At 48.6% G+C, this 24753-nt stretch overlaps 1 protein-coding gene across 2 annotated transcripts in view; it reads right to left on the bottom strand.

Moving 5' to 3' along the window:
- CROT (carnitine O-octanoyltransferase) overlaps positions 1 to 24753 on the bottom strand; it is a 75507-nt gene that overhangs the window by 45146 nt on the left and 5608 nt on the right. The window contains exons 2-4 of one of the 2 annotated variants that reach the window (XM_089666255.1): positions 13938 to 14072; positions 11384 to 11508; positions 4258 to 4439 (exon numbers count right to left, since the gene is read on the bottom strand). In XM_089666255.1, coding sequence (XP_089522381.1) covers positions 4258 to 4439; positions 11384 to 11508; positions 13938 to 14055 — 425 coding nt within the window. In that variant the 5' untranslated portion in view covers positions 14056 to 14072. Of the gene's footprint in view, positions 1 to 4257; positions 4440 to 10201; positions 10288 to 11383; positions 11509 to 13937; positions 14073 to 24753 lie in introns of those variants that run through there. The other variant, XM_089666256.1, reaches the window with a different exon arrangement.

Below are 24753 nucleotides of genomic sequence, written 5' to 3'. Positions count from 1 at the left end.
ACAGGAAATACTTTTATTTTTATCCAATAAATATCAAAGACCAAATTGTTTATTTTTGGACAAGGCTACGCAACCTGCAGCCCAGTTGAGGTTAAAAAGAAAGACTACCAGACCTCAAAACCCAAAAACCCTTAGGTAAATGGGCCTCCAAACTTTCCAAACAAAGGGTCAGTTTACTGTTCTTCAGACTTTAGGGGGGCCGAATTGTGGCCACTGAAAGTAGAAAATGTTCTGGCATCAATGGGAGCAAACAATGCCCCATCTCTGGTATGAGGAATAGTGCTCCATCGTTGATGTCAATGGGAGGAATAGTACCCCACTGTTGGTGGTAATTAGAGGACTAGTATCCCATCATTGGTGTCAGTAGGAGGAAAGGTGCCCCATCTTTGATGTCAATGGAATAGTGTCCCATCAGTGGTATCAGTGGCAGAAATAGTGCCTCATAATTGGTGTCAGTGGCAGGAATTATGTGCCATTGTTGGCGTTAGTGGGAGGAATACAGTAGAGTCCTGCTATTGGTGATATTGGCAGAAATGATGCCCATTGATGGTGTCAGTTGCAGGAATTATGCCCCACTATTGGGAGAGGAACAGTGTCTCAAGGATCAGATAAATGTAAGTAATGAGCTGCATCTGCCGTTCAGACCGCAGTTTGGAGACCACTACCTTAGGTCATCCAAGATGTAGTTTTGCACTCTCAGGCATAAAGTTTGTGGATACCTGAGAATCATATCTTTCTTTATGGCAAAACGTATGTGGATACCCCTCCATATTTTTGATTTCAGTAAACGGTATTGTCATTGTGAAATATTAGCAGGTTCTCCATGCTATACCCAGAATAGGGATCTTCCAAACCTCCAAACCCAAATGTGAACTCGAAAAACAGTTTCAGATAAGGTCATGAAAGACCTCCCTCTGACGTCATTGCGCTGTCAGCCATCTTGGAAGCAGTCTTTTTGAATCCTTTTAATTGTTCTACAGCTTGTAAGAAGGATTTTACTTGCACAAATAAAGGAGTTTGCTACACTATGAGAGGCATGTTCTTTCTTTTACGACCTTATCTGGGACCGTTTTTCGAGTTCACATTTGGGTTTGGAGGTTTGGAAGATCCCCGTTCCGGGTATGGCATGGAGAACCTGCTAATATCTCACATTGCAATGCTGGTTGAGACCCCCTATAATTAAGGGGTCTCCATTTCTGGTAAGCCTCCATTTAATTATTTGGTGGTGGTACACACCTTGGTGAATATCTGAAGGAAGATTACCCATATTGCACCTACAGCATCGATTTACAGCGTTATCACGGATTGTGGAGTCTTTATCCTTATATGGACTTTATTATATGTTTACATGGACTATATGTCACTGTTTTGTTGATTTGATCACATTTCACAGTTTTCCTATGTATACATGTGATTATTGTAATTTGCACAGTATTATTTGTTTGTTTTGATCACCTTTCATAGGTATGAGTGTCTTCATAGTGCACATGCATGTTGTATGAAGTTTATTTTTTCACATAGCGCAATATTTAATCAGGTTTTTTGTAAAGAGAGGATATCCTCTTTAATATTTGCAGCTTTGTGAAAAAAGGTGATTGGAGATTTGCGTGGTTTGATCCATTTACATAATTAAGTGAAATCACCACACTCAATTTATATGAATAATTTCCAAAATTAGGGCAGAGCAACATTAGCTACAAAATATTGTCTAAACACAAAATATAAAACAAACAACTAAACATAAAATAAGAAAACAGTGGTAAATAATGTGTTAATCCACTGTGTACATCTAACGTGCACCAAAATATATAATCAAAACCCCAACATATATAAAGTCCTGAATTAATGTTGCAATATTGTTCTTGTAATCAGCACTGTGACACTGTGCTCCAAAGGATAAATAAACATGCGCCGTGTCTCCACCACCATATAGATGAGCCTCTCACCTCAAAGCCTTGACCCCTGCATTAAAAAAGGTCACAGCCTGCAGTGTTCCCCATAGGGATGATGATAACTCTGATTAGTGTATATCAGGTCGTCATTATTTTCTCCTCCAGATGGGATACACCACACTTCCCTAATTCAAGAATACTCAATATAAAAAAATGGAAGGAGAGGGAAGCACACAGAATCAAATGCTCTCGGTATAGATACTTTTTAATAATTAAAGAAGTATTGCACTTACACAGCCAAGCACTGCCGGCAGTGCTAACACGTGTGAAACAGAACGCCTACATACAGCTAATGAAAAAGTCCCCGCCTTGGACATAACACATATGGGGGTGGGGCTATGGGCATGACATCATCCTGTGGCCATCTTTGATTTCAAGCTGAATGTCAGAGTTCCGTGTTTGACAAGTATATACTAGTTAGTAGTGGCGCCAGTGCTTGGCTGTGTATTAACCGCTTACCTACAGCCATATAACAGATATACTGCTACACGGCGGCACGGGTGCGCAAAACCACGTGTATATCACGTGATTTTGCATACCCACACCGCCGTTTGCGGCCACGAATGTCAATCACCGGGTCCTGGCCGGTGATTACCCGCCATCGCCCGGTGATTGGCGACCATCACCGATGGGGGGGGGGGGCAGACTGTTTTGTTTATAAACAGTCTTCCTCCCTGTCGGCCATCCCGAGCAGTGTGCATACAGTGAAGCATACCCCCCTCCCGCCTCCTAGTACAACACTCCTTACACATGGTTAGCTCTTTGATCACCCCTCACATTAACTTCTTTTTGCCCAGTGTAATTAGTACAGTGTCAGGGCTGTTTTTTAGCACTGATCACTGTATTGGTGTCACTGGGGATTTCAGTGACACCAAGTTAGTTCCCCCCAGTGTCAGAATGCCCACCGCAGTCCCGCTATAAGTCACTGATTGCCGCCATTACTAGTAGGGGGGAAAAAAAAAAAATCACAGCCATTTGTAAACGCTATAACTTTTACGTAAACCAATTAATTTACATGTATTGGGATTTTTTTTTTAGCAAAGACATGTAGCAGAATACAGTTTGGCCTAAATTTATGATGAAATTAGATTTTTTTAAATTTTTTTTACTAGACATGTTTAATAGCAAAAAGTCCAAAATATATTTTTTTCTCAAAATTGTCATTTTTTGCTTACAGCGCAAAAAAGAATAAAAACGCATAGGCAATCAAATACCACTGAAAGAAAGCTTAATTCGTGGGAAAAGAAGGACATAAATTTCATCTGGGTACGGCATTTCATGACCGCGCAATTGTCAGTTAAAGTAACGCAGCGCCGTAACGCAAAAAATGGCCTAGGCAGGAAGGGAGGTAAATCCTCTGGAGGGTAAATGGAAACTCGGGCACTGCCCGAGGGCCCGGGGTCAGTAGGGTGCCCCATGAGATGCCCCTGGTACCTTTTTCATAGGCTTTTTTGAGTTTGGGTAAGGACACAGGGGCCCCATGATCCCCTATTGCCTGGGGGCCCCATGAGTTGTCAGTCCGCCCCTGGTTGGGAGTGAGTGTCCAACAATTTTCACGCCCTAGCAACAAGACAGGACGTGGGGATTACTAACTGGGAGTTTTTCAGCAAGACTTCTGGGGGAGGGGGGTTGGGCAATGGGCGGCAGGTATGACAATATGATTGAACATCTAAAAAAAAAAAAAACTGCCACTTTTTTAAATCTACTGGGGCCCGTTGACTGCATAGGCTGTTTTCTGGAACAGGTGAACTTAGCCTTTAAGTGAATGCAGATTGCAACAAGAAGAGTGTGATCTCTTCTAAAGGCAGCAACTGGGCACAGCTGAGGGCTTCTAGAGGCACCTAGGAAGACAGCAGGCACTTTAGACCACTGGGCATGAACTGGGTGCACAGAATGAGCCAATAAATAAATCTCTGGGGCAGGGAACTATGCTACTCTAGATAATAAAATATAACATAGCCAACACGTTATTATAAGCATACCTATTTTCAAAAACAGTTAGTTATTTTTACTTGAGTCTTGATGGCCTGTGTTGACAGCAACAAGCAGGTTTTGCATTCCAATACAAATCTATGGGAAGGCAAGACCCACTTGAAAAAGGTCCAACACAGATCATCTGCAGGTTACATGAACCAGTAATTTCAGAATAATCTCACAAGTGTCTCAAACAGATTTCAGACTAAAGCCATTGAAAAAAGCCCAAAGTTCGTGGACACGGGCCCTTAGGCTGGTTTATAAAGATTTGAAATTTGGTTCTATGCACTACATAAAAGAACAAAAACCTTGGTACGATTGAAATGCCCACCTTCTAATGAGGTCCCAGAATTTCAGTGTGTACCACGCAGCTATGCAGCCTCTCTCCAGCTGGGTGCCAAGCTTGGGGGGCCAGTAATGTTCTAGGTAGGGAGCGGGACCTCCAAAATTGACATAGAGTTGAGAAGGCATCCGAACTTCGAGGTATGCAGCGTTCAACCACCATTCCTCCAACTACAAGAGAAGGCAAAGATGTCTGCTAATACAAAGTCAATTCTTATCAAAATGTGGAATAAAACAAAGAAAACAAAACAGTTATGAATGCGAACCCGATCACGCAACATGTAAACACTGCTCCAACATGGGCAACGGATTGGGAAATTGGAAACTATATATTTCCTTATTAATGTTGGCCTCACAAATGTTTAAAAATGCCTCCAAGCCTTGGGCTATACGAGGACAAGGTCTGATTACCTTAACCCCTTCACGCCTAAGGGTAAACAAATCTAAATGCCTAAGCACAAATTTGCACCATTGACATGTGTTAGTAAAACCATACCTATCATCACAACTACTTTGTACATCCAGGTGAATTATACCTTTGTTTTTTTCAGGACAAATTGGGCTTTCATTTGGTGGTAAATGGTAATGGATATCTCCTGATTTTTTTTTTTATTATCAAAAGGAAAACTGGCCCAAAATAGTAAAAAAAAAATTTTTTTAAATTTAGCTGTGTGTTTCTTGTTACTACCATAACCTACCATCAAAGAACCTAAAATAAATTTTCTAGCTGATCATTAGAACGGGACCCGGTTGTCAGGGCTCCAGGTATGACCAGAGGTATGTGAACTGACGCAGGGAAACGCAGGCTTCAGATATGTTATAAACAATATAATTTATTAATACTAACAATACAAAACGCAGTGCAACACTAAAACATAAACACAGTGCAAACGAACCAAACCAAACCACCCACAGATAACAATACATACAATGCAAGCGTAGTCAGGCAGGCCGGGTCAATAACAATCGGGCAGGTAGGAACAGGAGGAGCAGGCAGAGAGTAGTCAGATCACGAGCCGGGTACAGCAACTAACGGGCAGGTAGGTACAGGGGGTCAGGCAGAGAATGGTCAGGGTCACAAGCCAGGGATCAAATAGGAGACGTCAGCAGAGGTCAGCATTAGGCAGGGTCGGCAACGAGTCAGTCAGGCAGGAACAGAAACAGGAATGCAGGTAACAAGATACAGGGGCCCATGGAAAAACACACACCAAGGCCCAGACTGCAGGTCTGGCCATCCCTTAAATACACCTCCGTAATCAGCTTCAGGTGTTTGGCTGACTGCAGGGTTGAGTCTCTGATTGCTGAGAGCACCCGCTGGCCAGCCCTGGTACTGCAGCCCACAAGGCAGGTGAGTCCCACCATTACTGGCAAGTCCATTCCTGACACCGGTGCTCTCAGTGACACCGCAGTCTTTATGCTGGAAGTGCGCCGTGCAGCGTGCTCCCAGCACAAAGACAGGTACGCAAATGAGCGGCCCCACGGAAAAAGGTCCAGTTCTGTGAGGCTGCATATTTGTGTTACATCAGTGTCAAGGGGTTAAAGAGGCCTCCACCCAGCCCATGCAAAAAACCTAGGATAGTGTGTCATTCATAGAGAGGAAAAAAAAAAAAAACCACAAGGGAGCCGGGCTGTACAGTGACTGATCACTGTGATAGCCAAACAGAGGCTATCACAGCGATCATGGGACCCGGGGCTCTCAGTCACACTGCGGTCTTTGTGCTGGGAGCGCGCTGTGCGGCACGCTCCCAGCAGAAAGACAGGTACGCAAATATGCAGCCCCACGGAAAAAAGCCCAGTTCTGTGAGGCCGTATATTTGTGTTACATCGGCGTCAAGGAGTTAAATAACAAAGGAATGTGATTATTTGAACAAGCCAAGTCACACCACAGAGCTTCTTTGTTGTTTGCATGGGGGGTGGGTAGTCGATTGCTTACACACACACAGCGAGACTTATTTGTCTCGTGCCAGAGCTGCAATACGCCTGCGTCTGTGGTCACCTGCATCATCACCTCTGTCCAGGGAGCAGGGTGCAGATCTGGGTCTTATTAACCAGTAAAGGGGTGTGCATCACAACAATGGTGGGCCAAAATTACAAATCTGTTGTCAGGTAAAACAGTAAACATTCAGTATATGTATTTCCAACATGTAGTTAGCGGATTGTCTGGAGTTTCACTTTAAGGCTCCATGCACACTGGTTTAACCACTTGCCACTGGAAGATCTACCCCTTTCATGACCAGGCCATTTTTTGCCATACAGTGCTGTGCTACTTTAACTGACAATTGCGGGATCGTGCAACACTGTACACAAATGAAATTTATATCATTTTTTTCACACAAATATTTATTTTTTTACATTTTTTATTGGGTGTGTTTTATAGCAAAAAGTAAAAAATATAACATTTTCATCCTTTTTCGTTCATAGCGCAAAAAAAGGAAAAACCCAATGGTGATCAAATACCACCAAATGAATGGGCTGCCATGTCCACGCAAACGTGGTCCGCAAATCCGCAATAGTGTGAACTCAGGCAGTGTGTGCAAGGAGGGGGAAGGAGAGGAGCAGTGTATACAGTGTGGTAGCAGTGTATACAGAGAAGCTCTCTCACTGGCTGTCACTATATGTCAGTGCCGGTTTTTAAATGCAATTGCCAGCTTTTTTTCTTCTTCACCATAGCTCACAGAATTAGCTGTCACTTTCCCTGGAGCTAAAGGATACTTTGTTTCTTTTATCTCTAGAAATAAACTAAAAGGAAACTTTGTTTCTTTTAGCTGGGGGGAAAGTGACAGCTCATTCTCTGAGCTATAGTGAAGAAAAAAAAAAGCCAGTAATTACATTTAAAAACCGGCACTGACATATAACGAGAGCCAGTGAGGGAGCCTCTCTGTATACACTGCTCCTCGCCTGCCTCTCTCAACTGACCCCCCCCCCCCTCACATCTGCAGTACACACAGTCGCCTGTATCAGCACCTGTATTGGCTACATTTTTCCTATCGTCAAAATGCTGATAGGGCTTTTTTCGGCCGATATGTTTCGGTGTCCGAAATTCCAGTGCATCCCTAATCTGCAGCAGGGCTTTTTTTTTGTGGGAATGTGGGGGAACGCAATTCTGGCACCTCCAGCACTGAATGATGTATGGAATGGCAAGGGGTACGGAGGTGTACTGCAGGGTCTATTGATGGTGGCTAATGGGGAATCTATTGTTGCTGGAAGATATCTATTTTTGCAAGGGGGGGGTCTACTGCTACTATGGAGGTCTATGGTTGCTGGTGAGGGATCCACTGTCCATTGTAGCTGGGGGTGGGTCTTACGGTCAATTGTTGCTGGGAGAGATCTACTGTTGCTGACTGCTGCAGGGTCTGTTGATGCGGGCTGCAGGGAGATCGGTTGTTGCTTCCAGAGATCTATTGTTGCTGTGGGGTAGTTGCTGGTCGTTCATTGTTGCTGGAGGGGGGGGGGGGGTCTATTATTCCTGCTTTTCTTGTTATCATTAACAAATTCCATACAAAGTACTTAGCACCACAAAATGATACTTGGTTCTGTATTCTCTAAAAGAGGCGACACTGGGAGGTGGGTAGGAGGTGGAACCAAGGAATGGTGCTTCGAGGTGGGTAGGGGAGAAGACAATGGGTGACTCTGAAAGGAGGAGTTCCTGCACCTATTTTTTTCTAGAAAAAATGAGTACTGGTATTGGTGCATCCCTAAATAATACTGCATACAAGAGGGTCCTGCTCACAAGAGCTTACAATATAATAGGGTGGGGTAAGTGGTGGGGTAAGTGGAGTAAGTGGTACAAAACGTAACTGTTGGGAATGAGCTGATGGAAGAGATAAAAACTCAGTTGTTAGATGGAGGCAGGATAGGCTTCCCTAAAGAAATACGTTTTCAGGGAACGCCTAAAATTGGACAGAGTAAGAGATAGCTAGACAGATTGGGTTGAGGGTTTCATAGGATGGGAGAGGCTCTGGAGAAGTCCTGGAGACGACAATGAAAGGAAGAAGCAAAAGAGTTAGAGAGCAGGTCTTGGAAGGAGCAGAGGGGACAGTTTGGGTGATATTTGGAGACAAGATTGGTGATATGGCGGGGGATGTTGTGAAAGACTTTGTATACTGTGGTTAGTATTTTGAATTTAATTCGGTGGGTAATCGGAAGGCAGTGGAGGGATTGAAGTGACAAGGACATGGCATTTCTGGCAGGATCAACAGGCATTTTCTGTACTTGCTGAAAAAGTTCTTAGTCTGATAAATGAAAATGAATGCAGCCACCACTTCAGGGACTGGCAAGCTGCATTATTATATATTTCATTGTGTTTTCGAGTTTAGATGTGCTTTATTTCAGTGACTAAGTCGCTTTAAGAAAGATTTATTTTAGACAAATAAGAGCTAAGTGCTTATAAACTCTTTAACAGGTGCCTAAAGAAATCATATTATAATTTACAGAAATAGGCAGCATAGCCAATTTTATGTTGTGTACATTAGATCTCAGGTTTCTGCCTTTTCATTGCAAGTAAATACGCCGATAAACTGGTTTGTAACTTATAACAGCACATGATCTGGCACTGATCCCGGGACAGGAGCTCTTCCATTACTCTACATAAACACATGTATATGAAGTCTGCATCCACACTGTAGATTTAGTAAGCTTGTGATCTATTTCTGAAGCACTACAACTAACAAGCATATATAACATAAGAGACGTTTCTTAGACCGTTTTAAATCTTAAAGCCTAACTGTAGGCAGGGGTGTATTTACCACAAGGCAAACAAGGCATTTGCCTAGGGCAGCATTTTTCAGGGGGGGGCAGCAGTATTTTTTAGGGGGGCAGTGCCACCCCCCTGAAAAAGGGATGGAAGCAGGGGCACATGCAGCATGGGGAGAAGGTGGGAACTGAGAGAGGCTGTGGGCTGCTTGATGGTGTATGCAGAGCCTGACTCTTGTTACCGGGGATGTCTGGGAGTGTCTTCTCTCTTGACAGAGCGGGGGGGGGGTTCACAGTGTATGGGGGGCGGTGGTAGTAGAAGGCTCTCTCAGATGGGGGCTGGGGTGTTGTTTGTCAATATCAGGCTCTCTTCGTGGGGGAGGAGGTGTTGGTCGGTGTCTGTCAGTGTCAGGGTGTCAGGGTCTCTCCGTAGGGGGGGGGGGGCAATTTTTATGTTGCCTAGGGTAGCACAAAACCTAAATACACCACTGACTGTAGGTAAATATAAAATACGCTAATTAATGCACCTGTCTTGGTATTTTGTATTTGGTAAATACCAGAAGTGTAAGTACCTGAATTTGACACGGTAACAGACACTTGTAGTCCCTGTACACAGGGCCATGGATAAGGGGGTACTCCCAGTCCTCCTCTATGGGGCCCAGGTCAGCAGGGGGGCCCAGGACGCTGGGTGATCAGCATGGCAGGGGGGCAATTACTGGAACTGATCCCCTGTATGGCTCTCTCTGCATCAGCTGAAAGCTGGCTCCTTCTCCTCTCCCCCCTGCTGGGTTTTAGCTGCTGCAGAGAGAGGCATACAGGGGATCTGATAAAAAAAGATTTCAGTGAGCGCTACCAAAAAACGAAAAGTATATATATATATATATATATATATATACACACACATACACATACATACACACATATATGTATATAAACACAATGAATTAAGTAAATAAGCAGCTGATACACCGAAAGGCAACCAAGAAAAACCTCCAATAGTATATATGTATTCAAATAAGTTGGTGCAGCGCTAAATGGTAATACATTTTAATATACATAATGCCATGCCATTTCAAATAAATGTGGATAAGTGGTATCACCTTAAGGTGATTAATCGTGATATAATTAGTTCAATATAATTGTGTGGATCAAGCAAAGATCACAATTCCAAGTGTGTGGACGTCCTGATCCGGGAGTGACAACAGGTGCAAGCCAAACGAATGGATAAAAAACGCACTCACCAGATGTGCATTTAAAATGCACAATAATAAATCCCGCGTCATCAGGCTATAGATAGGTCATCAGGTCTCGGGTCAGGTTACCATACGAATCACCATACCAGCTCCACAGAAAAGGTCACCAGAAACCGCTACCAGGTATCACCATCAGGGTCATCTTTCCTCCAAATGGGCACTGTGAATGATGACACTCACACAGAGTGCCCAATAAGAGACCACATAGCGTGATATTGCTTATGGTACCTTTTTTATTCAAGGATAATGGGTGCAATGGTAAATATCAGATTTTCAAAAAGTTCCAAAAATTACTGACCATGTATTCAGGGTATGCTGTGGTTAGATGTCCAGTTGCTGCTGCCCCCCTGACGCGTTTTGTGCGATGCACATAGTCATAGGGATAAGGGCTTACAGGATGGGCATCTGTGTTAGTGCTATTTATATTCTGCAGTGGCAAAATCGATTTGAAGCGCCCGCCATCTTGCCGGCTATCGGCGCCATCTTGCCGACTTACGGCGCATGCGCGGATCATTGGCGCCATTTTGTCGTGGATCGTATATGTGATCCTTAATTGAAAAACAGTCTCCCTTGGTGCGGCCATTTTACCGGCGGTAATAAAGAATGCTGAAGAAAAGCACAATTCATCATCATGAATTGTGCATATAATATGATGGGAAGAGAGACTCCATATAAAAAATACAGGGGATCTGTTGCCCCCCACCGCACACATAACCCTCCCTGTGCACCATACGTTTTCCCCTGCTGTCCAGGCCCACCTTTGTGCTCCCCTACCCGTGCAGCGCTGCAAGCTTCCCTCCTCTCCTTCCCATTGACAGCTGCATGAACACAATACGATCCTTCAGGATGGAGAGTGGGGAAAGGATCCGGTAAATATGTCATATTTACCAGCCCCCTCCTTTCCTGAAAGGACACAAGCAGTAATCGTTAGCGATCACTCGTTGTGTTCATAATTGAAGCTTAGTAAATGTTCTTTTGTGAGGGGGCCCTGTCAGGTTGGCTGTATGGGGCCCCAAGTTTTCTAACAGCAGCCCTGCCTGTACAGCCAGGGCTGGAGGGTGGGAGGAAGAAGCAGCACAAGCAGCCAATCAGAGAATCAGAGCAGCCTGTCAGAGAAGTGGTTAAACTTAGATAGCATGCGGTCATTGATATTACAACACAAGTACTCACCCAGTTCTTTCTTGTTTTAGCCCTTTCTAATAGTTTTTGATGTAGCCCTTGGCCGATTCCGTTTTCAAAATTATTTACAATTTTACAAGTCTTCTCATATTCTTGTTCATTTAAAAAAGGTTTAACTGCATAGAGAAAGAAAAGACAATATTCAAGAGCCAACAAGAGCCGACCACTGCTACTGTAAACAGATTTTATAAAGGAAATTACTGAGAAATAATTTTGCCCAACATAGTTCACTCTGTACCTTTTCGGGTTAATGTACACAGGCTTTTGAGATCACTATTGCTAAACATCGGGGGTTGATTTACTAAAACTGGAGAGTGCAAAATCTGGTGCAGACACCAATCAGATTCCAGAATTTTTTTGTCAAAGCTTAAAGTGGTTCTAAAGCCTTAAGGTTTTTGCACCGTAATGCAATCTAGGTATGCAATAAGGTGAAAAACTTTCTGTGCTGCAGCTCCCCCCGAGCCCCCACCCCTCATTCTTGCCTGAACCCTGATCCAAGCCACCTGTTCTCTGTCAATGGACACAGACAGGGCGGCTCGGGAGCGAGCCTGCTCAGGCATTCCATGGGGGGCACCCACTGAAGAGGAGAATTCAAAACAAAAAACAAAGGTTTAATATCACTTTCATTGAACAAGCTGATTGGCTGCCATGCACAGCTGCACCAGATTTTGCACTCTCCAGTTTTAGTAAATCATCCCCATAGTGTATTCTGATACCTGTATGCTGTTAATACCTGTAATAATAGTATTCAGGAAATTAGTATTTTTCTTTTTATTTCATATTACTTTATAACATTCTCCACATTTACTTGCAGATTAACCTCCCTGGCGGTCTGATTATGTCAATATTTTTGAATGTCAAAGTGGTACATTGTTTTGCATGGAAATTTCAGTGTCTGATGACTAGTTTCCCCACGAATCATTATCGCTCAATTCTGCAAGTGATTCTAATTCACTAACTCTGTTCTCTAGCTGGTCTAAAACCGCTTTTGACCTAAACGGATCCTTTTTGGATGCAGTGGACGTTCTCAAGTTTCCAGGCAGAAAGAACGGTAAGAGTGCAGGCAGGGCACAGGACAAAACACTGGGGACAACATTTAGGTGAAATGGTTTGATACAGTAATGTAATCCTAACAGATTACAATGTATTGTGTGTATGTCGTGTTTTTACTTTTTTTTTTTTTTATAAACGTCACGAGCTCGCAGGGAAGGGAACCAGGAGGACGTGTGCCGGCGTTGGCCGGAGGACATAGTGGGAGGACATCGGGGGATCACAGGGACAAGGTAAATTACACTACACACACACACTACGGTGTAATCCCGAGTGTTGCTCGGGGTCACAGCTTTTGGTACTGAAAATTAACCCCAAGCTACACTCGGGATTACCGCCAGGGAGGTTAAGCTCCTGCGGCATATAATGGGGGAGGAACCTAAAAAGGTTACAGCTGCTCTGGAATCTTTGTTAAACGTGAATTCCAGGTATGCATATTTTTTGCATAGTAACATTAATAAATACAGTATGTATGTGCTATACCTGACCAATTCCCCTGGAGGCCTGGTTCACGCCTACGTTTAGTGTGATTTGCAAAAACACACTACAGTCCATTTAACATGTTTCCTATGGGACATTTTCAGCCGCTATGATTTTGAAAGGATCAGGGACTTTTCCCCCTGCAGCAGATTGCATTTTTGGTATAATAGACTTCAATGGAACCACACCAAAAACGTGTTGCGTGTCGACACAGTAGAGATCACGACCTCACCTCCCCACCTCTCCATCGCTTCCAATCAGAGAATGCTTTCCATTCACTGAAAACATGCAAAGTGTTCCCTGAATGGCGTCCGTGCAGAGCAAGCATTTTCCAGTGTTTACAAAGCAGCAGGACAGACATTCGGCATGGGATCCAGAAGCTAACAGTGATGACTAGATGCAGTGCCTACTACAATAATCCAGCTTCCACAGGTATCCCCACAGGTATGGCACATGCATATGTACATTGGTCCAAGCTGGAACCGATGCAACTATGCAAACACTTGTAATTCACCTTTAATCATACTCTTGTCCATTAAAGCTGGTGCTTCTGACTCCTAAGAAAACACAAGATTGGATTTTTTAACTCCAGAGTTATAAACTGGTCCACTGCTGCTATAATAACGAAAGTGGTTGTAAAGGCTCAGTTTTTTACCTTCATGCATTCTATGCAAGAAGGTAAAAAACCTATGTGCAGCAGCTAGTGAGCCAGAGAGAGATGGGGTGGGGCTAAGCTGCGACTCTGTGTGTGAATGGACACGCAGAGCAGAACCTTGGGAGCAAGCCTGCTTGGTTCCCCCATAGCAAGCTGCTTGCTCTGGGGGCACCGAGCAGGAGGGCGGGGCCAGAAGCACCAACGGGGGACCTGAGAAGAGAAGGATCGGGGCTGCACTGTGGAAAATTATTACAGAGCAGGTAAGATATGTTTATTTATTTATTAAATTGGCTTTAATATCACTTTAAGATATACTGCAATATATTATCTGGAACATACTCAGAAACCAGGAGTGCCTACCTGACTCACAGTACTTGGACAAGGACTCTTCCAGTGAAGGGACGGGGAGGGGAGGCAGAGACTCCTGGTACTGGAAGGTCCTTTCCTCCACGGACTCAAACACGTGATTCTCCATCATTAGACAGACCTAAACATCTACACAAAATGAGAAATGAAGAAAACTGTAAATTTAGTTCAGTAGTGAACATTTAATACTGGGTGATTCTGTTGGCCACTCCAGGGTTGAGATGAGTTTGCTAGTATGGCGCTCCCTTTGGCCCTCCCCAATGCTCTGCAGATCACTTTTATTACTATTAAGCACCAGTTTATAAATGTTTATACCAAAGAAATAAAACAGAAAGCAACTACTCAGTGCTGCAATCCTTCTGCTGAACTGTGTGGTCTGTATGGGGTATTGTCCACCTCCATCAGGGCTCCTCCTGGCCATGTCCACAAACTGCAGGAAAGGTGATGAGCTCTATTATAGCATAGCGGCATGTCTGCTGGCGTTATATATTCAGGTAGGTGGCTCATTAGAAGGTATGTGTATTCCCCTCCCCCCTTCCTTTTTTTCCCTTCTCATTTGTTGGGATCACTATAATCCAGTTTGTAATGTCGTATTTTTGATTATCTGTATATATTTTTTAATTTTATTTTTTTTGCTGGTTGTTGATGTATTTTTGTTATATTCTTAGAGATATATTGGATGCATCCAAAATATGTGAACCCCGAAGACATAAGTGTTACTGCAAAATGCACTTACACCAGGGCTTAAAATTTCAAGTCCTGAGCTACTAGTCAGGCCTTAAGAGTTACTCGCCACCAGTTGCCCCACCCAACCCCTACCCTGCTACGCCCCTAATTCCACCCCTAAACACGCCCTCGTAAATTATTTCATGAAATTACACTGTTAAATGTTACCCACATTACATCAGGGCCCCCAGAGTCCCCCCACATTACATCAGGGTCCCCAGAGTCCCCCCACATTACATCAGGGCCTCCAATGTTCCCCTAAACACTCCATCATACTTAGACCATGCACCGCATACAACCATAACCCCCCATAATCTTTCACACACCAAAACATAACTCTACCAAGAATATCCTACCTTCTATCCAACCCAGCAGGACCTCAAATGCCCCATACTCTACCACCCATTATAATCACATCATCCTGAACCTGACCAAACCACCCATACATGTAGGTTTACATACAGACATATGTACATACACACACAAACAGAGTGTACACACACACACAGACATGTACATACACACACAGAAACATGTACACTCATGCACAGATACACATGCACACACACACACACACACACACACACACACACACACACACACACACAGCCACATGTATACACACAGACACATGTACAGACATATATACATACACACAGACACATGTACATACACAAAAATACACACGCACAGACACATATACATACATACACAGATACATGTACACACACACAAACACACATGTACACGCACACACACGCAGACACATGTACACACACACACAGATACATGTACACACACACACAGATACACGTACACACACACCCCTATAAAAAGTTGCAGTACTTCGCTGTTCACTCACAGAGCCGGGTACTTCACTCTAGGGGGAGGCAGAGAGCACAGCACACACTCCTTCCTTTGCTTTCACTTTGCTCAACTATTGAGCAGTCTGACGGCTCCCAGTGCCAATGACAGATCCGGCTGGAGCTTCGAGCCTGCTCAGCAAGATGGTCCTAGGGACACACTAGCCCACATCATTTCCAATCGCCAATGCGAGCTGGCGAGTGGAAATTTCAAGGCCTGCATTACACCATTTGTCAAATCTATGTGCCAGTCTGATTGTGTGATTTTATTTTTATCATGTTTTAACTATGTAATTCTCTCTGTGATATATTGAAAATCCTGCTTTTGACTCACCTCTTTTCAATTTTTAAAAGAGGGTAGTATATTGCAATGTTTAGATTGATGGGATGTGCCCTGAGGGGGGATTTTAAGAGGATCCCACTAGGGATGCACTGGTGCCGTTTTGTACTGATACTGGTACTCTCTGATACGGATTATTGATACTTTGTGGTGCAATTTGTGTTAATGGATGCATATTGCACCTCAAAGAATAGCATGCGATTTGAAAAGGAATGCGATTCATGTCCAAATCCCATACGATTTTCCCACTTCTACTGTGTGAATCCAGGTTTGTCATAGCCCGATTTCACACAGGAGCGTTGCGGGAAACCTCCCTGCAGGCATCCCGTGCTGAGTGCCAGTGGTAGGAGAGGAGAGAAAGCAGCAGGGATTTATAATCCCTGCCACTTTCTTTCCTCTTCTTGCAATGACAGTTTGGGCTAGAAGGCATCTGATGGGTCAGCACAGTCCATGTGATGGAGCTGACCAATCAAAAGCCCTGTAGCCGCTTTCTCTCCTCTCCTACCACTCAGAGAGGGACTCAGCATGGGACGCCAGCAGGGAGGTTTCCAGTGTGAACTTGGGCAACAACAAGCCTGGCTTCATACAGGAGCAGTGGGGAAACCGCATGGGATTTAGACAGGATTCGCATTCCTGTTCAAATTGCATGCTAATCTTTGTGTGTAAACAATACAGATCTCTCTCCTGCCAGCAGTAACATGCTGCTGTGTTCTTCTGTGCACAGCAGAGAAATACACAGCAGCATGTTTCCCTAGAAAAACATACACAGCACATACAGTAAAACACAGCACACAGTTAACCCTTTTATCACCCCATATGTTAACCCCTTCCTGCCCAGTGTCAGTGCTAGGTGGAGCCTATGTGCTGATGTCACACCGCCGCGTCCATGACTAGGAGCGGCGGCCATCTTGGTATGTGTGTTTACACAATTTTATCCAGTCTTCCACGTTGATTGTTTTTTTTATCTATTTTAAATAAAGTACTACACTTTATATCGATTTCTGGGCTCCTGTGGTGAGCTTTCTTCCTAAGGCTAGGTTCACATATGTGCGGGTGGTGTCGTTGTGGATCCGCATGAAAATCCGTGCAGCTGCACCACCCACACAGAGGAATGCGGACCCGCGGGCGGGTGCCATTAGTTCTAATGGCATGCTGCCTGCAGTGGAAAACGCAACAATACTAGGAACCGAGGTTCCCGTGTGGGCTGTGTTTTCAGCAGAAGTGCAGGGACTTCTGTGCGTGTCCCGGGGCACGGAAGTAAATTCAAATGAATGGGCTCTCATGCCCGCGCAAAACGCGGCCGCACATATATGAACCAGGGGTGAGGCTAGGTTCACATCTGTGCGGGTGGTGCCGCTGCGGATCCGCATGAAAATCTGTGCAGCCGCACCACCCGCACAGAGGAATGCGGACCCGCATAGTTCTAATGGCATGTCGCCTGCACTGGAAATCACAACCGTAGTGGGAACCGAGGTCGGCCGCATATATGTGAACCAGGGATTAGGAGGCGGCCTTTGGGTTAAAGATTCCGAGTCTCTATTTGACGGATCAGGATCATTGCTACTATACCAGTAGCTTTCTGGTGAGTGCATAGTGGTGGTACACTGGATTTCACAGCACCTGGAATGTTTGGAATTGAAGACGATACTGCTGTGTCTTGTAGTGCCACGGATACATTGCTTGTTTACCCACATTTACTTTTTCTGTCACTTTGATTTTTTTTTTGGATGGATTTATATTTGTTCATCAAACCACTTAGCTACATATTGACTATTTTTGCATATATGTTAGATTGAGAAATTTACATTATCCAATTTGCACTGGTGATATATGTTACCTTCAATTATTTCATATTCAGCGCTGCACTTTACATGTAGATCTATACTTTTGTCTATGCTGGATAGTACAGCTCTCACGATACTTAAGGCTGCGGTGGAGTTTTGCCTCTCATAGATAAAAGATAAAGAAAAAAAAGGTATTGTAATTGCAATTTCTTAGAAAAGATATTTGGCACAATGGGGGGCGATGTTTAAAAGTAGATTAGCCTTTCCTTCTATTTTAAGTTACAAACAGAAGAATTAAAGTACCTAGACAAAAACAAAAATGTTCTGCAGCTTACCAGTCCTTAGCTGTGGTGGCTGCATTAGTTATCCTTTTTCATGCTATGTACTGTACATGTGTTCAAAAAGACTGTTGATCCAGATAGGATTCCCATAACCTTGTAAGTTTCTGTGCTCAAATTTCCTGTGGAATACACAACCCCTCCTCCCTATGTAATGAAGGTGCAGACAGAGAGGGTGGTAACTGTCATCCAGAGCAGCCTAGAGTGACAACACTGCCCCTCTATACATACAGTACATTGAGTGTTGTCATCCCAGAATAGGAAGTGCATTACTGGCAGGAATACTAGGAAAAAAAAAAAAAAGAAATGCAGCCACCACATCCAAGCACTGATTATATAGAGAATATTTTTTCTTTTTTGTGTTTAAATGCACTTTAAAAAGAATGTGGGTTGTGTGGAGACAATGGATACAGGCTGAGGCTGCTGTGTTGAGGACATTGCCACATGACCTATAGAACTCTTAATGAAACATTTACAGATATCCAAGTTCTCTGGATCTCAGATTACTGTCAGCTGAACTCTGTCACAGAAAGCGGATCTGATGATTATACTATAGTTGGCACAGAACACCGACTACTGGGAGCTTTCATAGGGAATAAAACAAAGTGAATAAAATCAGTATATCACAGAGGACTGCGTATATATTCACAAATTGTGTATACCAACTGGAACTTCTAGTTATAACATGTCTTCAATTAGGCTGGAAAATCCTTACACTTAGGATATACTCACTGACCACCGTCCGCACTCTGCCCGCACTTACTGACCACCGCCCGCACTCACTGACCACCGCCCGCACTCACTGACCACCGCCCGCACTCACTGACCACCGCCCGGAATCTTCTTGCACTCACTGACCACCGCCCGGACTCAATGACCACCGCCCGCACTCTGCCTGCACTCACTGACCACCGTCCGCACTCTGCCTGCACTCACTGACCACCGTCCGCACTCTGCCTGCACTCACTGACCACCGCCCGGACTCAATGAACACCACCTGCACTCACTGACCACCGCCCGCACTCTGCCTGCACTCACTGACCACCGCCAGGACTCTGCCTGCACTCACTGACCACCGCCAGGACTCTGCCTGCACTCACTGACCACAGTCCGCACTCTGCCTGCACTCACTGACCAACGCCCGGACTCTGCCTGCACTCACTGACCAACGCCTGAATAATGCCTGCACTCACTGATCACCGCCTGCACTCAATGACCACTGCCTGAATAATGCCTGCACTCACTGATCACCGCCTGCACTCAATGACCACCGCCTGGAATCTGCCTGCACTCACTAACCACTCCCTTGAACTCTGTTTGCACTCACTGACCACCGCCCGGACTCAATGACCACCGTCCGCACTCTGCCTGCCCTCACTGACCACTGCCCGGACTCAATGACCACCGCCCGCACTCTGCCTGCACTCACTGACCACCGTCCGCACTCTGCCTGCACTCACTGACCACCGTCCGCACTCTGCCTGCACTCACTGACCACCGTCCAGACTCTGCCTGCACTCACTGACCACCGCCCAGACTCTGCCTGCACTCAATGACCACCGCCCAGACTCTGCCTGCACTCAATGACCACCGCCCAGACTCTGCCTGCACTCAATGACCACCGCCCAGACTCTGCCTGCACTCAATGACCACCGCCCAGACTCTGCCTGCACTCAATGACCACCGCCCAGACTCTGCCTGCACTCAATGACCACCGCCCAGACTCTGCCTGCACTCAATGACCACCGCCCAGACTCTGCCTGCACTCAATGACCACCGCCCAGACTCTGCCTGCACTCAATGACCACCGCCCAGACTCTGCCTGCACTCAATGACCACCGCCCAGACTCTGCCTGCACTCAATGACCACCGCCCAGACTCTGCCTGCACTCAATGACCACCGCCCAGACTCTGCCTGCACTCAATGACCACCGCCCAGACTCTGCCTGCACTCAATGACCACCGCCCAGACTCTGCCTGCACTCAATGACCACCGCCCAGACTCTGCCTGCACTCAATGACCACCGCCCAGACTCTGCCTGCACTCAATGACCACCGCCCAGACTCTGCCTGCACTCAATGACCACCGCCCAGACTCTGCCTGCACTCAATGACCACCGCCCAGACTCTGCCTGCACTCAATGACCACCGCCCAGACTCTGCCTGCACTCAATGACCACCGCCCAGACTCTGCCTGCACTCAATGACCACCGCCCAGACTCTGCCTGCACTCAATGACCACCGCCCAGACTCTGCCTGCACTCAATGACCACCGCCCAGACTCTGCCTGCACTCAATGACCACCGCCCAGACTCTGCCTGCACTCAATGACCACCGCCCAGACTCTGCCTGCACTCAATGACCACCGCCCAGACTCTGCCTGCACTCAATGACCACCGCCCAGACTCTGCCTGCACTCAATGACCACCGCCCAGAATCTGCCTGCACTCAATGACCACCGCCCAGACTCTGCCTGCACTCAATGACCACCGCCCAGACTCTGCCTGCACTCAATGACCACCGCCCAGACTCTGCCTGCACTCAATGACCACCGCCCAGACTCTGCCTGCACTCAATGACCACCGCCCAGACTCTGCCTGCACTCAATGACCACCGCCCGGACTCACTGACAACCATCTGGATACTGCCTACACTCACTGACCACCGTCTGGATACTGCCTGCACTCACTGATCAGTGCCAGCACTCACTGACCACTCCCTTGAACTCTGTTTGCACTCACCGACAACTGCCTGGACTCTGCATGCACCCACTGACCACCGCCTGGACCCACTGACCACCGCCTGGACTCTGCCTGCATTCGATGATCACAGTCTGGATATTGCTTGCACTCACCGACTACCTACTGGACTCTGCATGCACTCACTGACCACCGCCTGGACCCACTGATCACCGCCTGGACTCACTGACCACCGCCCGCCTGCACTCACTGATCACCGCCCGCACTCACTGGCTGGACTCTGCCCGCACTCACTGGCTGGACTCTGCCCGCACTCACTGGCTGGACTCTGCCCGCACTCACTGGCTGGACTCTGCCCGCACTCACTGGCTGGACTCTGCCCGCACTCACTGGCTGGACTCTGCCCGCACTCACTGATCACCGCCCGGAATCTGCCTGCACTCACTAACCACTCCCTTGAACTCTGCCTGCACTCAATGACCACCGCCCGGACTCTGCCTGCACTCAATGACCACCGCCCGGACTCTGCCTGCACTCAATGACCACCGCCCGGACTCTGCCTGCACTCAATGACCACCGCCCGGACTCTGCCTGCACTCAATGACCACCGCCCGGACTCTGCCTGCACTCAATGACCACCGCCCGGACTCTGCCTGCACTCAATGACCACCGCCCGGACTCTGCCTGCACTCAATGACCACCGCCCGGACTCTGCCTGCACTCAATGACCACCGCCCGGACTCTGCCTGCACTCAATGACCACCGCCCGGACTCACTGACAACCATCTGGATACTGCCTGCACTCACTGATCATTGCCAGCACTCACTGACCACTCCCTTGAACTCTGTTTGCACTCACCGACTACTGCCTGGACTCTGCATGCACCCACTGACCACCGCCTGGACCCACTGACCACCGCCTGGACCCACTGACCACCGCCCGCCTGGACCCACTGACCACCGCCCGCCTGGACCCACTGACCACCGCCCGCCTGGACCCACTGACCACCGCCCGCCTGGACCCACTGATCTCTGCCTGGTGGACTCACTGACCACCGCCTGCATTCACTGATCTCTACCTGCACTCACTGACCACCGCCCGCACCCACTGACCACCGCCCGCACCCACTGACCTCCGCCCGGACTCACTGACCTCCGCCCGGACTCACTGACCTCCGCCCGCACTCTGCCCGCACTCCCTGACCTCCGCCCGCACTCTGCCCGCACTCCCTGACCTCCGCCCGGACTCTGCCCGCACTCCCTGACCACCGCCCGGACTCTGCCCGCACTCCCTGACCACCGGCTGGACTCTGCCCGCACTCACTGGCTGGACTCTGCCTGCACTCACTGGCTGGACTCTGCCTGCACTCACTGGCTGGACTCTGCCTGCACTCACTGGCTGGACTCTGCCTGCACTCACTGGCTGGACTCTGCCTGCACTCACTGGCTGGACTCTGCCTGCACTCACTGGCTGGACTCTGCCTGCACTCACTAACCACTCCCTTGAACTCTGTTTGCACTCAATGACCACCGCCCGGACTCTGCCTGCACTCAATGACCACCGCCCGGACTCTGCCTGCACTCAATGACCACCGCCCGGACTCTGCCTGCACTCAATGACCACCGCCCGGACTCTGCCTGCACTCAATGACCACCGCCTGCACTCACTGACAACCATCTGGATACTGCCTACACTCACTGACCACCGTCTGGATACTGCCTGCACTCACTGATCATTGCCAGCACTCACTGACCACTCCCTTGAACTCTGTTTGCACTCACCGACTACTGCCTGGACTCTGCATGCACCCACTGACCACCGCCTGGACCCACTGACCACCGCCTGGACCCACTGACCACCGCCTGGACCCACTGACCACCGCCTGGACCCACTGACCACCGCCTGGACCCACTGACCACCGCCTGGACCCACTGACCACCGCCTGGACCCACTGACCACCGCCTGGACCCACTGACCACCGCCTGGACCCACTGACCACCGCCTGGACTCTGCCTGCATTTGATGATCACAGTCTGGATATTGCTTGCACTCACCGACTACCTACTGGACTCTGCATGCACTCACTGACCACCGCCTGGACCCACTGATCACCGCCTGGACTCACTGATCTCTGCCTGGACTCACTGATCTCTGCCTGGACTCACTGATCTCTGCCTGGACTCACTGATCTCTGCCTGGTGGACTCACTGACCACCGCCTGCACTCACTGATCTCTGCCTGGACTCACTGACCTCCGCCTGCACTCACTGACCTCCGCCTGCACTCACTGACCTCCGCCTGCACTCACTGACCTCCGCCTGCACTCACTGACCTCCGCCCGCACTCACTGACCACCGCCCGCACTCACTGACCACCGCCCGCACTCACTGACCACCGCCCGCACTCACTGACCACCCCGCCTGGACTCACTGACCACCCCGCCTGGACTCACTGACCCCCGCCTGGACTCACTGACCCCCGCCTGGACTCACCGACCTCCGTCCGGACTCTGCCCGCACTCACTGACCACCGCCCGGACTCTGCCTGCACTCACTGGCTGGACTCTGCCTGCACTCACTGGCTGGACTCTGCCTGCACTCACTGGCCACCGCCCGGGCTCTGCCCGCACTCACTGACCACCGCCCGGACTCTGCCCGCACTCACTGACCACCGCCCGGACTCTGCCCGCACTCACTGACCACCGCCCGGACTCTGCCCGCACTCACTGACCACCGCCCGGACTCTGCCCGCACTCACTGACCACCGCCTGGACTCACTGTTCACTGGCTGGACTCTGCCTGCACTCACTGACCACCGCCCGGACTCTGCCCGCACTCACTGACCACCGCCCGGACTCTGCCCGCACTCACTGACCACCGCCCGGACTCTGCCCGCACTCACTGACCACCGCCCGGACTCACTGTTCACTGGCTGGACTCTGCCTGCACTCACTGGCTGGACTCTGCCTGCACTCACTGGCTGGACTCTGCCTGCACTCACTGACCACCGCCCGGACTCTGCCTGCACTCACTGACCACCGCCCGGACTCTGCCTGCACTCACTGACCACCGCCCGGACTCTGCCTGCACTCACTGACCACCGCCCGGACTCTGCCTGCACTCACTGACCACCGCCCGGACTCTGCCTGCACTCACTGACCACCGCCCGGACTCTGCCTGCACTCACTGACCACCGCCTGCACTCACTGACAACCATCTGGATACTGCCTACACTCACTGACCACCGTCTGGATACTGCCTGCACTCACTGATCAGTGCCAGCACTCACTGACCACTCCCTTGAACTCTGTTTGCACTCACCGACTACTGCCTGGACTCTGCCCGCACTCACTGACCACCGCCCGCACTCACTGACCACCGCCCGCACTCACTGACCACCGCCCGCACTCACTGACCACCGCCCGGAATCTTCTTGCACTCACTGACCACCGCCCGGACTCAATGACCACCGCCCGCACTCTGCCTGCACTCACTGACCACCGTCCGCACTCTGCCTGCCCTCACTGACCACTGCCCGGACTCAATGACCACCGCCCGCACTCTGCCTGCACTCAATGACCACCGTCCGCACTCTGCCTGCACTCAATGACCACCGTCCGCACTCTGCCTGCACTCAATGACCACCGTCCGCACTCTGCCTGCACTCAATGACCACCGTCCGCACTCTGCCTGCACTCAATGACCACCGCCCGGACTCTGCCTGCACTCAATGACCACCGCCCGGACTCTGCCTGCACTCAATGACCACTCACTGGCTGGACTCTGCCCGCACTCACTGGCTGGACTCTGCCCGCACTCACTGGCTGGACTCTGCCCGCACTCACTGGCTGGACTCTGCCCGCACTCACCGGCCGGACTCTGCCCGCACTCACCGCCCGGACTCTGCCCGCACTCACCGCCCGGACTCTGCCCGCACTCACCGCCCGGACTCTGCCCGCACTCACCGCCCGGACTCTGCCCGCACTCACCGCCCGGACTCTGCCCGCACTCACCGCCCGGACTCTGCCCGCACTCACCGCCCGGACTCTGCCCGCACTCA

The sequence above is a fragment of the Staurois parvus genome, unplaced genomic scaffold (genome assembly GCF_062004578.1).
Source record: "Staurois parvus isolate SC_StPar_1 unplaced genomic scaffold, SC_StPar_1.0 ptg000051l, whole genome shotgun sequence".
Lineage (NCBI taxonomy): Eukaryota > Metazoa > Chordata > Amphibia > Anura > Ranidae > Staurois > Staurois parvus.
The sequence above is the reverse complement of the archived record's forward strand: the minus strand, read 5'-3'. Positions and strand labels throughout refer to the sequence as shown.